Source organism: Myotis yumanensis, unplaced genomic scaffold, assembly GCF_028538775.1.
Source record: "Myotis yumanensis isolate MYYU_CA2020_CCGP unplaced genomic scaffold, mMyoYum1.0.hap1 SCAF_1, whole genome shotgun sequence".
Classification (NCBI taxonomy): domain Eukaryota; kingdom Metazoa; phylum Chordata; class Mammalia; order Chiroptera; family Vespertilionidae; genus Myotis; species Myotis yumanensis.
The window spans coordinates 52,900,427-52,917,553 of record NW_027223752.1 but is presented as its reverse complement, the minus strand read 5'-3'; the positions used below and the strand labels follow the sequence as shown (position 1 = coordinate 52,917,553).

General features: G+C 38.1%; 1 protein-coding gene across 1 annotated transcript in view; it reads left to right on the top strand.

Moving 5' to 3' along the window:
* The window catches only part of RAB8B (RAB8B, member RAS oncogene family), a 61,617-nt gene extending 47,432 nt beyond the window's left edge, over positions 1-14,185 (top strand). The window contains exons 4-8 of the mRNA XM_070421426.1: positions 2,821-2,898; positions 3,885-3,974; positions 5,145-5,210; positions 8,047-8,097; positions 9,924-14,185. Of these exons, the coding sequence (XP_070277527.1) occupies positions 2,821-2,898; positions 3,885-3,974; positions 5,145-5,210; positions 8,047-8,097; positions 9,924-10,016 (378 nt within the window). The 3' untranslated portion in view covers positions 10,017-14,185. The remainder of the gene's footprint in view (positions 1-2,820; positions 2,899-3,884; positions 3,975-5,144; positions 5,211-8,046; positions 8,098-9,923) is intronic.
* The last annotated feature ends 2,942 nt before the right edge of the window (positions 14,186-17,127 follow it).

Sequence of the window (17,127 nt, the reverse complement as noted above, 5' to 3'; positions counted from 1 at the left end):
CTCCACCACTGGTCACCGTCTGCGTGGTGATCGATAGGTTGATGGAGCCCCTGCTCACCTGCTCCACCATCCCGCTGTGGTCTCACTCTCTCTTGTTGGGGCCCATCAGGGCCTGCAGCACCTCCATTGCCACCCACTGCCAGCGCAGCGTCGCCTACGCTCGCCATGTTCCGCACTGCCCCCTGGTGGTCAGCACACGTCATAGTGAGCAGTAGAACTCCCTGTCTTTCGGTCAAACGACTGCCTGAGCGGACAATTTGCATATTAGGCCTTTATTATATAGGATATCAGATATATAGTTTTAACTAGTACATTTGAGTTTGTATTTCCAACTGGTTCATAATGCCAGTTTGCTTACATAAGAAATAGCCAAAGGGTTTCTGCTATTGAAGCCAAAGATATAAACTAAAAATAGCTAGCTGTCATTTACTGAGTCCACGTTGTGTCCTGGGTTCTAGGTTAAGTACTTTATACATAATATCTCAGTAGATACGCAAAAGAATCCAGTCTGGAAAACATGCTGTCCTCATTTTACAAATGAGAAATGGAGACTAAGGGATAAAATAACGTCTCTGGGATCTCTGAGGAGATGCCTCTGACCAGAGCCTGTTTCTTTAACCGCTACACTGTGTTCACGCTTCCCGTGCTAGCCCTCTAGAGTGCCACTGACAGACAGGCAGTGAAGATCAAGGTTGCCCATATAGCCCAAAGGGTCTTAGAGTCATGGCAATTATTTGGTTAATGTTAATATTATAGGCAGCTGAATACTTTGAATCAGGAATTATTCTCTTCCATTTTGAGGTGTTTTTTTTATTGTGGTAAAATATACATAACAAAATTAACCATTTAAGTATATAATTCTCCACTTTTATTTTTTAAAAACTTATTTACATTAACAATTATAAAATCTCCTTTACTGTGTAGCCAAGTGAAATATTTGCATTCCAGGCTGGGAGGAGGGAGGGTAGTGGATATTACTTTTTGCCATTTAAACAATAATACATATTTTTCTGGTTATCAAAAGGTTACGTGTAGTATAGGAAACTTTGAAAATCCCAAGAAATTATCCAAAATTTCACCTCCCTGAGATAGCTTCTGTTAAAATTTCATTGTTTCCTGGGTTCTTTTATCTATGTGTATATGTGTGTGTTATATGATTTATTTTTATATTTATTTACCAAGTTGGAAACCAGACCTGAAGTACTTTGCCTACCATGTTAAGAAATTTTAATTTAAATATGAATCCAGTGGAGAGGTCTCAATAAAGTGATAACTCTAGTGTCCTTATAGAGAATGGATTAGAGGTGGTTAAGAATGAAAGCAGAGATACCAATAAAAGACTCTGATAGTAATCCAGGTAAAAGCTAATTGCTGAGAATATAATAAATGCCGTTCATGTGTGTGAGGCAGGGGTGTCATATTCGGGAACCGTTGAGGTTGTTGGGCCTGCGGGACCGGCTGTCTGTGGAGGAGAGTACTCGCAGGGGCCCGCTTGAGCTGGCTGGCGGGATTGTGTCGCCCTTCATCAAAATGAGAGCACAAGAAGGGAGGGAAAGTTTGGAGGGGACAAAGACAACCTCGTGTTTTACTTAGTTGAGTTTTCAGTGACCACAGAGGACTTCTGGGAAATGATGCCCAGTTAGTTGTCTCCAAGTCACATCTGACCCCATTTGTCTATCTCTTTGGCCACATCTGTATGCTCTTCTCCAATGGGCTCTGCGCACTTTTGCCAAAGTGACTTTCTTTCACTCAGTCCAGTGGGTTCTGGGCCTTCCTGGTCAGCAAGACGTTAATAACGTTTCTCCTATGTGCCAGGTACCTCTCCACCCCAGCCTCACACCTTTGCCCAGTCCAGGTCTACTCAGTCCTCAGAACTTGTCTTTAATGTCATTTTCTCAGGGAAGCTTTCCCTAACCACCCCAGCCCATCAACCAGATTAGATTAGCATTTGTACTGAGCTCCTAGTACTTCCTAGCAATGATCAAAATTATAATTAATTGCATAATTATTGGTTTATTGTTTTCATGAGCGGAGGAGGCCTTGTCTATCTTGTTCACTGTTGGTAATACTTAGTGTAGTATCAGGCACATAGTAGATATCTACTAAATATTTGTTGAATGGGTGAATGGGTGGGTGGATCTAGCACTTTATACAGAAGTGTGGTCTGTGATACAGATTTTGGAATATTAGTATACAGGTATCAGTTGAAACACTTAGAAGATAAACTCCTTAGAAACACCAGCCATGGGGTCTTTAAAAATATGATGACAATGCCTTTCATTAAACTTGCCTAACAAATGTATTATATTTTAAATGCCTGTGATTTATCTCGGCAGATAGTGACATTTTGATCAGCCTATATAAAAAGACATAATTTTAAAGTGGTATGGTTACAATCTTAGCATAGGAGTAAGAAGCAAGGCAATTTCTACTTGAATAAAAAAGTGCACAACAGAAGTGATTGCCTCTTCCTCTCAGTGCTGTCTCTGTTTTAACTTAAACACTCTCTCAGCTCCAGTTTAGTGCTGATTCTTATCATAGGTAGTCAGGTGGAAAGGGTGTATCATCTTCACCATAATCACTAATTCATTAAAGGTTAACAGTGAAAATGTTAACAGAGTATTTAATTACCTGGTGAGGCAATGGGAGAATTTATTTATTTATTTTTGCTTCTCCATACTTTAAAATATTATAAAGTATTTTATAAAGACCAAAAAAGCCACAAACAAAAGCTTTCTGGAGGGGCGGAGTACACTTACATTATATTTTATAACTTTAAATACATACTGTGCTAAATAAAGATCTGTTTTTCTCCTATAGGGAATCATGCTGGTCTATGACATCACAAATGAAAAGTCCTTCGACAATATTAAAAATTGGATAAGAAACATTGAAGAGGTATATATGGAAAGAGAATGGTGGTACTGGAGATCATCATGATGATACTGGAATGATGATACCTGCTGGGTGCTTATAAAGGCCGCCTGTCTCAGGAAGAGGCAGTTGAGCTGCTAAGAAGTAGGGCATGGGTAGGGCAGGCGCTCGCTTAGCGTGCCATGGAGGGCGAGATCTCCATCTGCAGTCTGACTGCCCTGCTGGATTTGGATGGGGGATGGAGGCAGACGGTGGAGCAGTTTCACAGAATTTTAAACTTGGGCCAGATATTAGAAGTAATTTAATCCGAGTCCCCATTCTACACAAGAGAAAACTGAGGCCAGAAAGAAGTGACTTGCTTATGCTAATACAGCCTTTATAAAGGAGAGCAGGATTAAAACATCTGATACCTGGGTTCTATCTGGTTCATCATCTGATTGACTGGCAAAAGTATATCTTTATTCCAGCAACTTATTGTTTTGCCCTTCTAACATTTTCTCCATCTTTGATATTTGAAGTTTGGTTTAATTCTAGATTGATTAGCATTAAGATATTATATTTTTTATATTTCAAAAAGAAATCTGACTCAGAAATAATTTTGTACACAATTATATTAACCTACATGAATTTATTTTTTAAGTAATTCAGAATCCAGAGTACCTTCTCCATTGGCTCACTCAGGACCAAGTTTTTTCTCTTCTTTGATCCAAACTAATATTTGGAAGTTTTGTTGTTAGATAACCATAAGTTTTATTTCTCTTTGTTCATGTACCAAAAGACATGAGAATGACTGTGAGCCTTTGGGAAGAAAGTTTGCATAGCCTTTTTTACTGTAACTTTCCCCCTCCTCGCATCTTTCAAAATTTGCTCTGAATCATGTCTTATGTCCAGTGAAAGGTGATTAGCCTAATTATTAAATTCATGGGTATGTTTCTAATAGGTTAGGATTTGTCTGTTAAATAACTGTCTTTTTCAGGCTGTTTTTGTAATCTTCTGTTTTCTTCCTACAGCATGCCTCTTTAGACGTGGAAAGAATGATCCTGGGTAACAAATGCGATATGAATGACAAAAGACAAGTGTCAAAAGAAAGAGGGGAGAAGGTAAATTTGAACTGAATGCATAAAGATTCAAATCTACTCACATTAAGCATTTATTTTCCTAGTATAATTATTGATTTAGGTGTTTAAAATATCTATATTTTAATCCTTTAAAAACAACAAAGAGATATAATCTATACCTGAATGGTACGAATTAGTATTCGAGATCCAACTCTATATACTGTGTAGTCATGACTCATTCCTAAAGAATTTGCTCTTTTCTGGGAGATACAAATTGGATCTTTTTCAGATTCCTGCAGCTTAAAGTTCAGGCTATTTCTTCCATGTCCATAAGTTAAAGTAATTTATTCCCTTTGGAAAAAATTAATAGGATAGGTGAAGTTCAACAGTAATCATTCTCTAATTCATTTTTTAAAGAATATTGTACTACACATTAAATTTAGGTCATTATGATTAACTCCTTATAACTCATCAAGCTGTGGATGTCATTTATTAATCATTTATAGGCATTTCTCTGTTTTGTGTCATGCAAAGCAAAGGAGTTTATTATATGTGCATGTTTACTTCTGTGACATTTTCTAAATTGATGTAGAAGCTTCAGTTTTTAAGTCTGGTAATTTTGTTTTAGCCGTGTGTGTGTGTGTGTGTGTGTGTGTGTGTTTTCAAACTGAAACTTTTTTTTACCTAAAAACATTCTCTAAATCTTGTTGTTATAAATGAACTGGGAACTCTTTGGGAGTAGATGGAAATATGGAAGAGGTCACATTTGTCACAATCAATAGAAACCAAAGCAATGAATACTTAGCATTTTAAGCTTTTCTGTTAAGCGCCAATTTATTTAAAAAAATAATGAAAAATCAGTATAGTCACTGTTAGAGAATTGTACTTTCAGAACAGATAAAAGGGGTGAATGAATCCCAAATTAATGGTAGGGGGTGAGTGTCATAGTTTTTCTTGTAAGTATAGAGAACTAAAAGTATAATAGGAAAAAAGAGAAGTACTGTATTAAATTGTGAGTGGAAGTGGTGCCATGTTGCTTATGATGATTAAGTTAGATCTCAATTCAAACACAGAAGGAAGCAAAGAGATTTGAGAACTACGAGAGTTCTTAACTAGATAGACCTTTGGGACTTTGAAAATCCTAGAAAATATAAGTGCTTTATATGTTCAAGTAACTTGCACTATGTTTAAATGTTTCTGTTTGCCTTTCAGTTAGCAATTGACTATGGGATTAAATTCTTGGAGACAAGTGCAAAATCCAGTACAAATGTAGAAGAGGTAAGAAAGAAAGACAGGTTTGGTGACTTGTTATATAGTATCACTAGTGCTTATCTGCCTATGTTCAAGCGATTCTCAGAGCCTTGTTATTTTCTGACTTAGTGATGCCTTGTGTGAACTCCACCTCCATGTTGTGAACTGCTGTGCTTCTGACTTTTATGTGGACCTGGTTGTTGAATTTCTAGCACCCAACCTCCACAAAGAATATATAGGGTGTCCCAAAAAATGTGTACATACTTTGAATATTTATTAACATACAGTTCATTTAAAAAAATTTAAAAGAATCCACAGAAGTGAATAGTGTTTTTTGTCAATGCCTGTTTTCAGACTGATGACTGGTTCTGGTCCAGGCATTGCTGATAATGCAAAACAAAGGAATCGCAAACATCAAGAATCATTTTGTTTGTATTTGTGTGCCCTCAATTTGTCAACTGTTGCTTGCTTTGGACTTTAAACTTTATCTTTTATGTATCCCTATAAAAAAGTCTAGTGGATAAATTTGCTTTGTTCAAAGCTTTGCCCATTATTTCAAATCAGTTAAACTTGAAAAGGAGTGAAAATTGAGTGAGCGATCAGCTGTTCAAATATGTATACATATTTTTGGGACACCCTGCAATCAAATACAGACGTGAATATAAGATTCACTGAACAGAAGATAGATGCTCAGTTTAAGTTCACTTTTGTCCTGTATTTGGGAGGCTGGAAACCCTGCACTAGCTGACCAAGTGCAGTGTCTTCCTCTGCTCATTTATCATCGTTCATGTCATCCTGTAGTGGCCTATAGCAGGCGAGTCTTTATTACTTTCCTCTCTGTGAGAGAGAGAGAGAGAATGAGAGAGAGAATGAAACTGTTAGCTTATTGAACAGATTCCCTTAATGTACATGTTTAAGTAGATTAACATGATATATATGATATATTGTACTACGATGGCATTTGGTAGAAGTAAGAAAGTGTGTTTACCAGAGAGTACTTTAATAAATTTTTAGTAAGTTAACTGTTAAAGAAAATCTAACCATCTAAAGTCTTCTAAGAATAGATTTTCTTTACCAAGGGAAGAATTTCTGATATTTTTTGTTGTTGTTAATCCTCACCCGAGGATATTTTGTCATTGGTTTTTAGAGATAATGGAAGGGAAGGGGAGGAGAGAGAGAGAGAGAGGGAGAAACATCCATGTGAGAGAGACACATAAATTGGTTGCCTCCCAAACATACCCTGACTGGGGCCGGGGAGCGAACCTGCAACCCAGGTACGTGCCCTTGAATTGAACCCGAGACCATTCAGTGCGCAGGCTGACACTCCAACCATTGAGCAACACCAGCCCGGGTGATAATATTTTCTTTATAAAAACGTTTTAAAAACTGGTCATGAAAATATTACATGTAATATGTTTTAATATATGTAATTCATTTAATAATACTAATGATTTCATAAATATTTAATTTCTTAGGCTACTCACTGTTCGCCATATCATCATAGCTAAAAATTGAGGCTTAAATGACTTTATTGGATAGTGAACAGTGATCATAACTTTTTAAAAAAATAACAAACTCATATTCAGGTTGGCTAATGGGTGTTAGGAAACAGGAACTCTCTACTGATTTATTTAGATCAGCATGGATAAGCAGAAAAATGCTTCCTTCCGCTTGCCACAAAAGGATTTCCTTCCATCACAAAGAGGGGAACCTCTTAAGTCTGCTCTAATGGTGGAGGCAGGAGCAAAGTTTGCTCACTGAGTTGGCCCACATAGGGTTTTTCCCACAGAATGAACGCAGTACCCTGGCTTACTGGAGTAGGCTGAGGTCTCTGTTTGTACCTGTGCCCTGATCACAACTGTGGCTTAGAGACAGCATTGAGCTATGAAAGTGTAGAGCTGGGAGTTCCCCAGCTGCTTAATCTGGCCCAGTATTCTGCAGAAGTTAGCAATTTCCCAGATCTTTGCCTTAGTGTGATTGGTTAGCCTCATAACCACTAGGATGGGTTTATTTAGAAATTTAGCCTTACGGGTGACCAGTGTGACAGTGAGACACCGATAGTGAGTGATAGTAATAGCTACGTATTGTTTCTGTTTGACTTGATTGGAAATAGTTCCTTTGCTAAATATTTTTGGGGCATCAAGCATGGTTGGGAACAAAGAGACTGATGTAACAGTGTAGCATAGACACAACCGAAGAAGCTTTAAGTCTTAGCTCCCTAGAAACAAAATAGGGATAATAGGGTTAAAAAATGTTTGGTTTGGATCACGAGACACTAGGCATAAAATGTCACTAAGATGAATCAGAGTTGTCCTACCTGCATTTCAACTGATTTCCATGGTGAGGGGTTTTGGAATGTTAAGATTATATAAGGTATAAGAGGGAAAGTGATTTGAAAGAGGACATTGGCAATAAAAGACAGATTTTTATAAAAACATATTTTAGAGCTACAGGGTAAAACATTTGTTCATTCACTGATTAAACAGATATTCAGCATCTTCTAGATCAGGCCCCATGCCCCGCTCGGGGTGTGCAGGGGTGGCTTAGACAGAGCTTCTGCCCCCCAGGTGCCCTGGGTGTACTGAGGAAGCTCTGCATAACTACAGCCTGTCATTTTGGGAAGTTGGCCAGATGTTATGTGCAGAAAATATTTGACGAATGAATGACAGTTTGATAACACTGGAAAATGTTTGTGATGTAATTGAAAAATAAGATATAATAAGTCATGATTACAATTATATTCTTTTCTAAATTAAAAGCTTTACAGTAATATATTTATAATGTAATAGTAAAAATATTCTACATTTCTATTTGAAAATATATTATAAATATATAATAATGCAATTTTTTGGTTTATCTTTAGGCATTTTTTACACTTGCACGAGATATAATGACAAAACTCAACAGAAAAATGGTTTGTATCACTTGTAATTTTATTTTCATTATACTGTTTGTAAATTTGTGTTATTCTGTGTATTTATTTGATTAAAAGGATATCTCTGATTATAATATATGTGAATATATTATATTATATTATATTAACTCGTTTTTTTCTTGACTCACATATTCAGCTGATTGAACTTTGTTTCTAATTTCTGTTTCTTCAGGTTTCATATTTCTTTTTTTTAAATATTTTTATTTATTTCAGAAAAGGAGAGGGAGACATAGAAACATCAATGATGAGAGAATATCATTGATAGGCTGCCTCCTGCATGTCCCCTACTGGGATCAAGCCTGCAACCCAGGCATGTGCACTGACTAGGAATTGAACCATGACCTCCTGGTTCATAGGTCTATGCTCAACCACTGAACCACACCGGCCAGACCAGCTTTCTTATTTCTGAACTGCAGCTATTTCAGTTCTTTCATCTGGCTCTTTAAGTGGACTTTCATTGAATTTTGATCCAAATTTTAAAATAATGCAAAATTAAATTTTTGCCATAAAATTGTTTAGTTTTGAGGTGACATTTATATTTATACTAGTGGCCCGGTACACAAAATTCGTGCATGGGGGTGTGTCCCTCAGCCCGGCCTGCACCCTCTCCAATCTGGGACCCCTCAGGGGGTGTCCAACTGCCGGTTTAGGTAAACCGGCTGTCGGATATCCCTCTCGCAATCCAGGACCGCTGGCTCCTAACCGCTCACCTGCCTGCCTGCCTGATCACCCCTAACCATTTTGCCTGCTGGTTTGCTCATCCCCAACTGGCCCCCCGCCGGCCTGCTCGCCCCAACTTCCCCCCCTGCCGGCCTGCTTGCCCCCAACTGCCCTCCCCAGCCGACCTCATGGCCCCCAACTGCCCTCCCCTGCCAGCCTCATGGCCCCCTACTGCCCTCCCTGGCCAGCCTCATGGCCCCCACCTGCCCTCTCTAGCCAGCCTCATGGCTCCCAACTACCCTCTCCAGCCGGCCTGATTACCCCCAACTGCCCCCCCACTGCTGGCCTGCTTGTCCCCAACTGCCCCCCCTGCCAGCCTGATCACCCCCAACTGCCCTCCCCTGCCAGCCTGCTTGCCCCCAACTGCCCCCACCTGCCAGCCTGCTCGCCCCCAACTGTCCCCCTGCTGCCGGCCTGATCGCCCCCAACTGCCCTCCTCTCCTGGCCTGATCGCCCCTCCCCTCCTGGCCTGATCGCCTCTAACAGCCTCTGCGTTGGCCCCGCTACCATGGCTTTGTCCGGAAGGTCTCCTGGCCTAATTAGCATATTACCCTTTATTAGTATAGATATAATTATGATCTTGACGTTTGCTTAAATTTGAAATGATCTCAGTGATGAATCATTAGGATAACCTTGAAAGTTTATTTTAACCTGAATTCTGAATATAATTGTATACCTTATGTTACCAACACTTCTTACCTCTAATAACAAAATTGCCTGTACTGATATCTTAACATTGTTGCCATCATTACCCTTGAAACTTTGCACTCCATTGGCAATAATTTTTTTGAACTGGAAATAGGAGCTTCCCAGCTGATATTAATATGTATAAAAGGTGCTATCCTAAAAACATTTTTCTCATCTAAACCCTCCATTTCCAAAGAAACCAGTAACATCAGAGCTTAATGAGTTCCTCTCCTAATAAAATACTCTACTGAATACACATTTATGATATGGTTTGATATATATATATATATATATATATATATATATATATATATATATATTTTTTTTTTTTTTTTAGATAATTGGGGTCAAACCATTGAATTTTTGTTTTCTTGGTGACTTTATCTTTTGTTTTTTAGAACGACAGCAATTCATCAGGGGCAGGTGGACCAGTGAAAATAACAGAAAACCGATCAAAGAAGACCAGTTTCTTCCGGTGTTCGCTACTTTGATGAACTTTTTCTGAGAGACTGCAGCACACCTAGAGGACTCTTTCCTGCTTCTCTGAAAGCACAGGTCATCCAGCCTCAGAATCACACCGCCAGCCTGCTGCTGAGAGCACCACCGAGCCTAGACCTCTCGGCACAGAACACCTAGTGGATTCCAGCACACGGCCTAGCGAGATAACAGGCTCCTTTTTTTCAAACATGGAAGCAATGAAATGGAGACACATGCAAGACTTGTTTTTCTCTTTGTTTTATTGCCTGTTGCAGAAGCTGCTATCTTTCCTTTTTCACTTTGCACATCAGTGTTAGCCTTTCCCTGTTATAGCAGTCTTAGACTCTCACATGCACACTTTCGTCTCGTAAAGTTCTAGACAAATTTGTGCTTTGGGGCCGTTTAAAACAAGAGTAGAACATTTGAAGCAGAGGTCAGTATAACTAAAATTAAAGGACATTTGGTTTGATGTTCGTATGGCCAGATGTTATTACATTCATGGCATTTACTTAAGGGCTCTGATTTGTGATTTTCTTAAATAAGAATCATTAAATTCTGATAAAATTTATCTTAAAAATTTATAAAAATGTCTACCTATTCATCATAGGCTGTAATTTTTTTTTATTTCTTATTGTTTAGCACTTTGCTTCATTCTTGACTTTTTAGCCAGAGTCTGGGTAGCTGAAGAAATCACTTTTCAGTTGATTCCCTCTGCCTAATCTATAAAAACTGCATTTGGAAATGACCTTAATCTCATTTTTCCTGGGGTTTATATTTGCTGTCTTTTCCTATGTTTGACCTATTATAATCAGTCAGTTATCTAAAACATAACATATTTGACCATTGTTGTCTGCTTCTAGTTGTGAACTCTTGAGCTGAAGTTTTACATGGGCAGAGAGATGTACCATTTAGGGTTTTATTTCAGCGTCTAATTGTGGTTCCATCACATTAGCATACATAATATATTTTGTCTTAGGTTTACTCCCCGGCTTGCTGATTTAGTTGTAATACCCAATTCCTACCATGATTCCTGTGTACAAGAGTTAACAAGAGTTAATTTAAATTTTAAAGCTTACCTAAAGGAAGAGATATGACTTTTTAACATAAATTTAGTAGAAATAGCTCTTGGTAATGGTGAAAATGATTTTTCGTTCTGTTTTTACTTGGGTTTTCAAACAAAATAAGAATAAATAGACTTAGTGCAGCCTCTAGGAAAAGTCTTGCTTTTTCATTAGAGACAATATGAGCAAGGTTTCAGTTTTAAAACAGCTACTGTTGAGTGTGTAGAACCCAGTTCCATCTGTTCAGGTTTGTTGTTAGAGAACTTGGTCCAGTCACCTGGGCTGAAGCCCACCAAAAGCTTAGCTGTCTTTCTCACCAAACCCTGGAACTGGGATACCTTTTGTAGATGAAACCATCACATAGGAAAAGAAAGGGATTCAGTGTTAACTGTGTGCCAAATTAAGGTCATGATGTCATTGCTGTTATCCTAGCCTTCAGTGTCATAACACAGGGGAGCTACAAAGAGGGGATGAAGGAAGTGAATTCTGTTGATAATTATTCCTCCTCTTAGGCCTGTTTTGTTTCACAGAGTTTACCATCATGCTTGAAATTAAGAATTGGAAATGGAAGTGGAAACAGATTGCTTGTTACCACAGAGAATTCTGCTTCAAATTAAGATGTATCATAGGATGCCTGAACCATTCAAACTTTTTGAAAACTTATGCACAATTTAGCTATAGCAAATATAAATATTCAGAGCTATTTTTGATGGGGTACACTAAACATTGTTAACAGATTTTTTAAAAACTTACCTATAGGCTTAAAGGCATCTGTTGGTGCCGAGTATAATCAAGTGGTTCCTTGCATGAAAGTTTGTAAGTCTACCATCTTAAAATTAGATACATCTTTGGAAATAAAAAATAATTTCTTAGAAACATCTTGTATTCACTAATTTTCTGAAAAAAATTCCAAGCAGTTAAGCTTTCTGGAGGGTAACAAAGTAGTTTCTAAAAGGCAAGTGCTATGACACCATGTATGAATGTAATTCTCTTAGTAATTTACCTCTGACTATTTGGTGTCTTAACACTTTGGTTTATATTATCTCAGGGGTTATCTGCAAACCAAAACTGACATATCCTATGGTTAGTTGTTTTTTTTTAACAATGCTTTGCTTTTGTTTTATTCTTTCTCTCTTCTTTTGTCTTATATGGATTAATAACTAGTCTCCATGAAATGCCCTTTGAAAGAGCCGTGAAAGCTAGATGAGTCTAAAGGTGCTCTTTGAAGTAGCAGCAATTTGGGGTATATGCTCTGTTGTATATAAACAAATCGTCCTTGCTATTTTCTTACATTTAGTCTTGCTAAATTGTATATAATTTGAGCTAAGACCATAGGAAATTCACCTGCATGGTAAAATGACCCAATAAATATTCCAATTTGCTTAATAATGTACATATAGTGCATTATTTTTTCTATTTGTAGATGAATTTAGTGAGAGATAATTGTCTGTTCCCTGCTGAAACTGAAGAAATCTAGTTTTGTGTGAACATTTCTGTGGTCTATGGATCCAGGTACATGAAGATTTTGCAGCAGTACTAGTGGTATTCAGTGGCTGCACTTTATTGTCAGTGTGCTCATTTCTGCCAATGATTGACTAGACCTTTTCAAATAGAGTCTGAGGGTATCAGACAATGGAAATGTGCTGTAACTTAGCAGCATGAAAATCAGTGGATTGTAAAATGTTTCACTGGGAACTGATTTTAGCTCTATTTTACTTCAGACAGATTATAAGAAAACAACCCACCTGTGCATCCGTTAGGAGGTGCTGCAGGGTTTCTTACTATTTACATGAACATTTTGTGCAGTCTTGATTATACATTTTCAGAAGACTATACTCTTTACTTTGAAGGACTATTTTTTATTATACCTCATTTAGCTAACTAGTGTTCTAATACCCGGTAGAAAAACAGTGAGCCAGCCTTTATGCATCCAACACAATTTAGATTATATGTTTTGTTTTGAACTAAAGGCATCATTGGGAAAGGTAGGAGGTAGTTTAGAATAGAACATACATGTCATAGCCAATAGTGCAGAAAAGTATTATCTCCCTATCTCCATTAATAAATTTAGCTGTGCAATATAGATAAATGTTTGCAGAAATTTCTAATAAGAGATTATAACTCCATTTTACAGGTTCTAATGCTGGGAATCTGTATTAAGGCTTATATAAAGGTTTTCCTGTGAACTGTAAGTGATACATTTAAGCAGACTTTCTTTTCTAGTTTATGACTTAGACTTCTTTATAAATTTAGTTCTTAATCTTTAAAGATGAGCTTCTAAGCTTAAAATTTTAAAACAGCACTTCATTATGTTGGTGTACTTGTGTCAGATTGTAAGCAGTCTTTTCTGCTGTCAGGTTTTATAGTTTTTCTTTTAACAGAAAGTACATTCCTTTTTCCTTCTTGTTATAGCTAAAGAAGGGGGAAAGGAATGTCTAAAAATGAAATTCCCTATCCTAGAGAAACCTAGAGAGACAGGATATGCTAATAAAATTTCAAATGCTAGCACAATTGTATAATAGAATTGGTCTTTTTTTAAAAGACTAATAAAATGAATGGGTGTCAAACTCACTATGAAAAAAATCTAAGTGACTGAAATTTACAGAAATCAAAATTAGCAAACAATTATTTTAGGGATATTTTCAAATTTTACTTCATTTTTTTTGAAATAACTTATACCATATGCAATTGCATTTCGTATTGCCAACAACTAATAGAACTTGTTTCATTTTCTTACATTTTTTAAAAAGGTGAACTTACTAGAATTCATTTCTGTGGCCTTACAGATGGGTTTTTATTTTGTTTGCAGCAGTTCCTTTAATGCAAAATACCATTACTCTTTTACTAAAATCATGCCCCCTAATGGAAAAATATCTAGTTTTTCCATAGAATTATCCCACTGCATATGTATTGGTGTTTTTATTTTTGCTCCAACGGCTTAATGTGAAAAGCTCCTGCAGATAAAGTGAGCCTGTCATGTGGTTAGTCTCGTTTAAGCCAATTCATTAACTGTGTACTGATACTGTTGCTGTGTTTTTGTTGTTTTTTAAGTGGATTTTATTCCAGGTGAACTTTTTTTTATAATAATGTTCGTCTAAAATAAAAACTACATAATGAAAATATTCATGACTCTCTGAAATGGGTTGCAGATTCTGAAAATCTTTCTTCGAATTTATAGGTGTGTGACTCAAACCGTGGCTGACTTGGGATATTTTAGCAAACTCTCTGACTTAGAGCTGTTTAAAATGGCCAGATCTCCTGCTCATACTTAGTTCAGAATACATTGAGATTATTCTGTGATAGCACTCCAGCCCTCCCTTCTTAGTCCTTGCAAGTTTACTTCTTGTTTTGTTTTCACTTCCAAAGAACACGGTTCCAGGGCCCAGCCCTACTGATGTTCTACCATGTGCTTATGCACATCTCCAGTTGTAGCCTTTCCTGCTCATCCCCACAACCACTCCAGACCTTCATTATTCTTCTCACACACGCTACTTCTTTCCTTTCCCTCTGGTAGACAGACCTTTCCTCTCCTGCCTCACAGGGAAGCATCTGCCTAAAACCACCTTAATTGCCTCCCCCTTCCCAGCTCCATGGGCAGCTGCCCTCATCCTCAGCTCCCTCCTCTTGTAGCAGAGGCATTCCTCCTAGTTCGTGCTTTCTCTCTGCCTCTTCTCTGGATTCATCCCCACTGCCCCTTTATCCTGCTTCTCAGGGAACTCACAGCTCTTATACCTTCAAACACTTATCCTGTGTGATTCCTTTGTCCTTAGTATCTGAGCATCCTTAACTCTTCCACCCCTTTGCCTCATGTCCTTCTCACCTATTGCTCTTTCTCCTCTTCTTGCCATAGCTAAGCTTCATCCAAGGGTTGCCTATGCATACTGTCTTCACTTTCTCATTTTGCATGTATTCCTCAGCCTACTCCAGTTTGGCTTCCTTCCTATCACTTCACGGACATCATGTTTACAACCGCCTAGTTGCGAAAGTAGCTGGCAGTTTTCTGTCCTTATCTTAGCTAACTTCTTGTCAGCATTTGATGAGTACTATATTGGCCCTCCCAGAAATGTTCTCTTAATTTCTGTGACAATCTTCCCCACTTTTCCAAAATAATTTCATCCTTTTTCACAGTTCTTAAATTTGTTTCTGTGGTAGACTGAATAATGGCCCCCAAAGATGTCCATTCTAACCCCCTGAACCTGTGAATGTTACTTCATTTGCAGATGTGGTCTTGAGATGGGAGGTTATCCTGGATTACCCAGGAGGGCCCTCTGTAATAACCAACGGTCTTTATGAGAGGGTCATAGGAGGAGTCGGAATTAAAAGGAAATGATGTGATGACGGGAAGAGGGAGAAAAGGCGTGATGCAGGACTGTGAGCCCTGCTAAAGCAAGATTACCTAGCAAGACCATAATTTAGAATGGAAGAAAAAATAAAGAGCTTCCCAGACAAGAAAAAACTGAGGAAGTTCATCACTGCCAAACCAATATTATAAAAAACTAGAGGCGCAGTGCATGAATTCGTGTACCAGTGGGGTCCCTTGGCCAGGCCTGTGGGATCAGGCCAAAACTGGCTCTCCGACATCCCCCGAGAGGTCCCAGATTTTGAGAGGGAGCAGGCCAGGCCAAGGGACCCCACTGGTGCACAATCGGGGCCAGGGGAGTCACGGGAGGTTAGCTAGCCTGGGAGGGACTACAGGAGGGCTTCAGGGTGTGTCTGGCTCTTCTCACTCAGTCCGGATCAGCTGGACCCCAGCAACAAGCTAACCTACCAGTCAGAGCATCTGCTTCCTAGTGGTCAATACACATCATAGCAACTGGTCAACTGGTTGTCTTCCCCCTGGTGGTCTGTGCATGTCATAACAAGTGGTTGAGCAGCCTTAGTATATCATTAGCATATTACACTTTGATTGGTTGAATAGCCGACTGGTCAACTGGACACAGCATAGTAGGCTTTTATTATATAAAATGTTAAAGTGGCTTCTTTAAGAAGAAGAAAAAAATAAAAAATATGAATAAAATATATTGCTAAGAAAAAAATTCTCACTGACAAAGGCAAACACATAATAAAAACAATGAGTCAACCAACACTAAGGCCAGTAGAAAGGCTAAAAAGCAAAAGTAGGATAGGAAGATCATGTGTAATTACAACAGCAAATTAAGGGATACACACAAACACACAAGAAAAACATAAACATAAATGTGCAGAGGGTGAATAAAAATGGTAGTGATTCTAGAGTGTGTTCAAACTTAAGCAACTATCAACTTAAAATAGACTACTATAAACATAGCTTGGTATATATGAAGCACATGGTAACCACAACCAAAATCTATAAGAAATAAAGAGAAAGGAATCCAAACAACACTACAGAAAGTCATCAACAAGAGAAAAGAGCAGGAGAATAAGAAAGGAACAGAGCCCTAGCCAGTTTGGCTCAGTGGATAGAGTGTCAGCCTGCAGACTGCAGAGTCCCGGGTTCAATTCTGGTTAAGGGCACATGCCCATGCTGCAGGCTCAGTCCCTAATAGGGGGCATGCAGGAGGCAGCCAATCAATGATTCTCATCATTGATGTTTCTATCTCTCCCTCTCCCTTCCTCTCTGAAATCAATAAAAAAATATTTTTTTAAAGAAAGGAGCAAAGAACTACAAAAAAAATCAAACAATCAGAAAACAATAAAATGGCAATAACTACATTCTTATAAATAATTAAGGACAAAATGCTCTAATTAAAAGATGAATGAATAGCTCTTTCTGCTGCTGTTTTGGTTCTGCATATATGTTAACCACACCAAGTGCCTGGTGAAGCTACCACCAGACCAATATTACATGAAATGTTTAAAGGGCTTCTTTAAGAAGAAGAAAAAGATTAAAAATATGAATAGTAAAATGGCAATAACTACAGACCTACCAATAATTACCTTAAATGTAAGTAAGTTAAATGCTCCAATCAAAAGACATAGGGTGGCTGAACGGAGAAGAAAACAAGAATCATACATTTGCTGCCTATAAGAGACCTAGATCAGATCAAAATATAGATACAGAAGAAAGCAAAGGGATGAAAAAAAG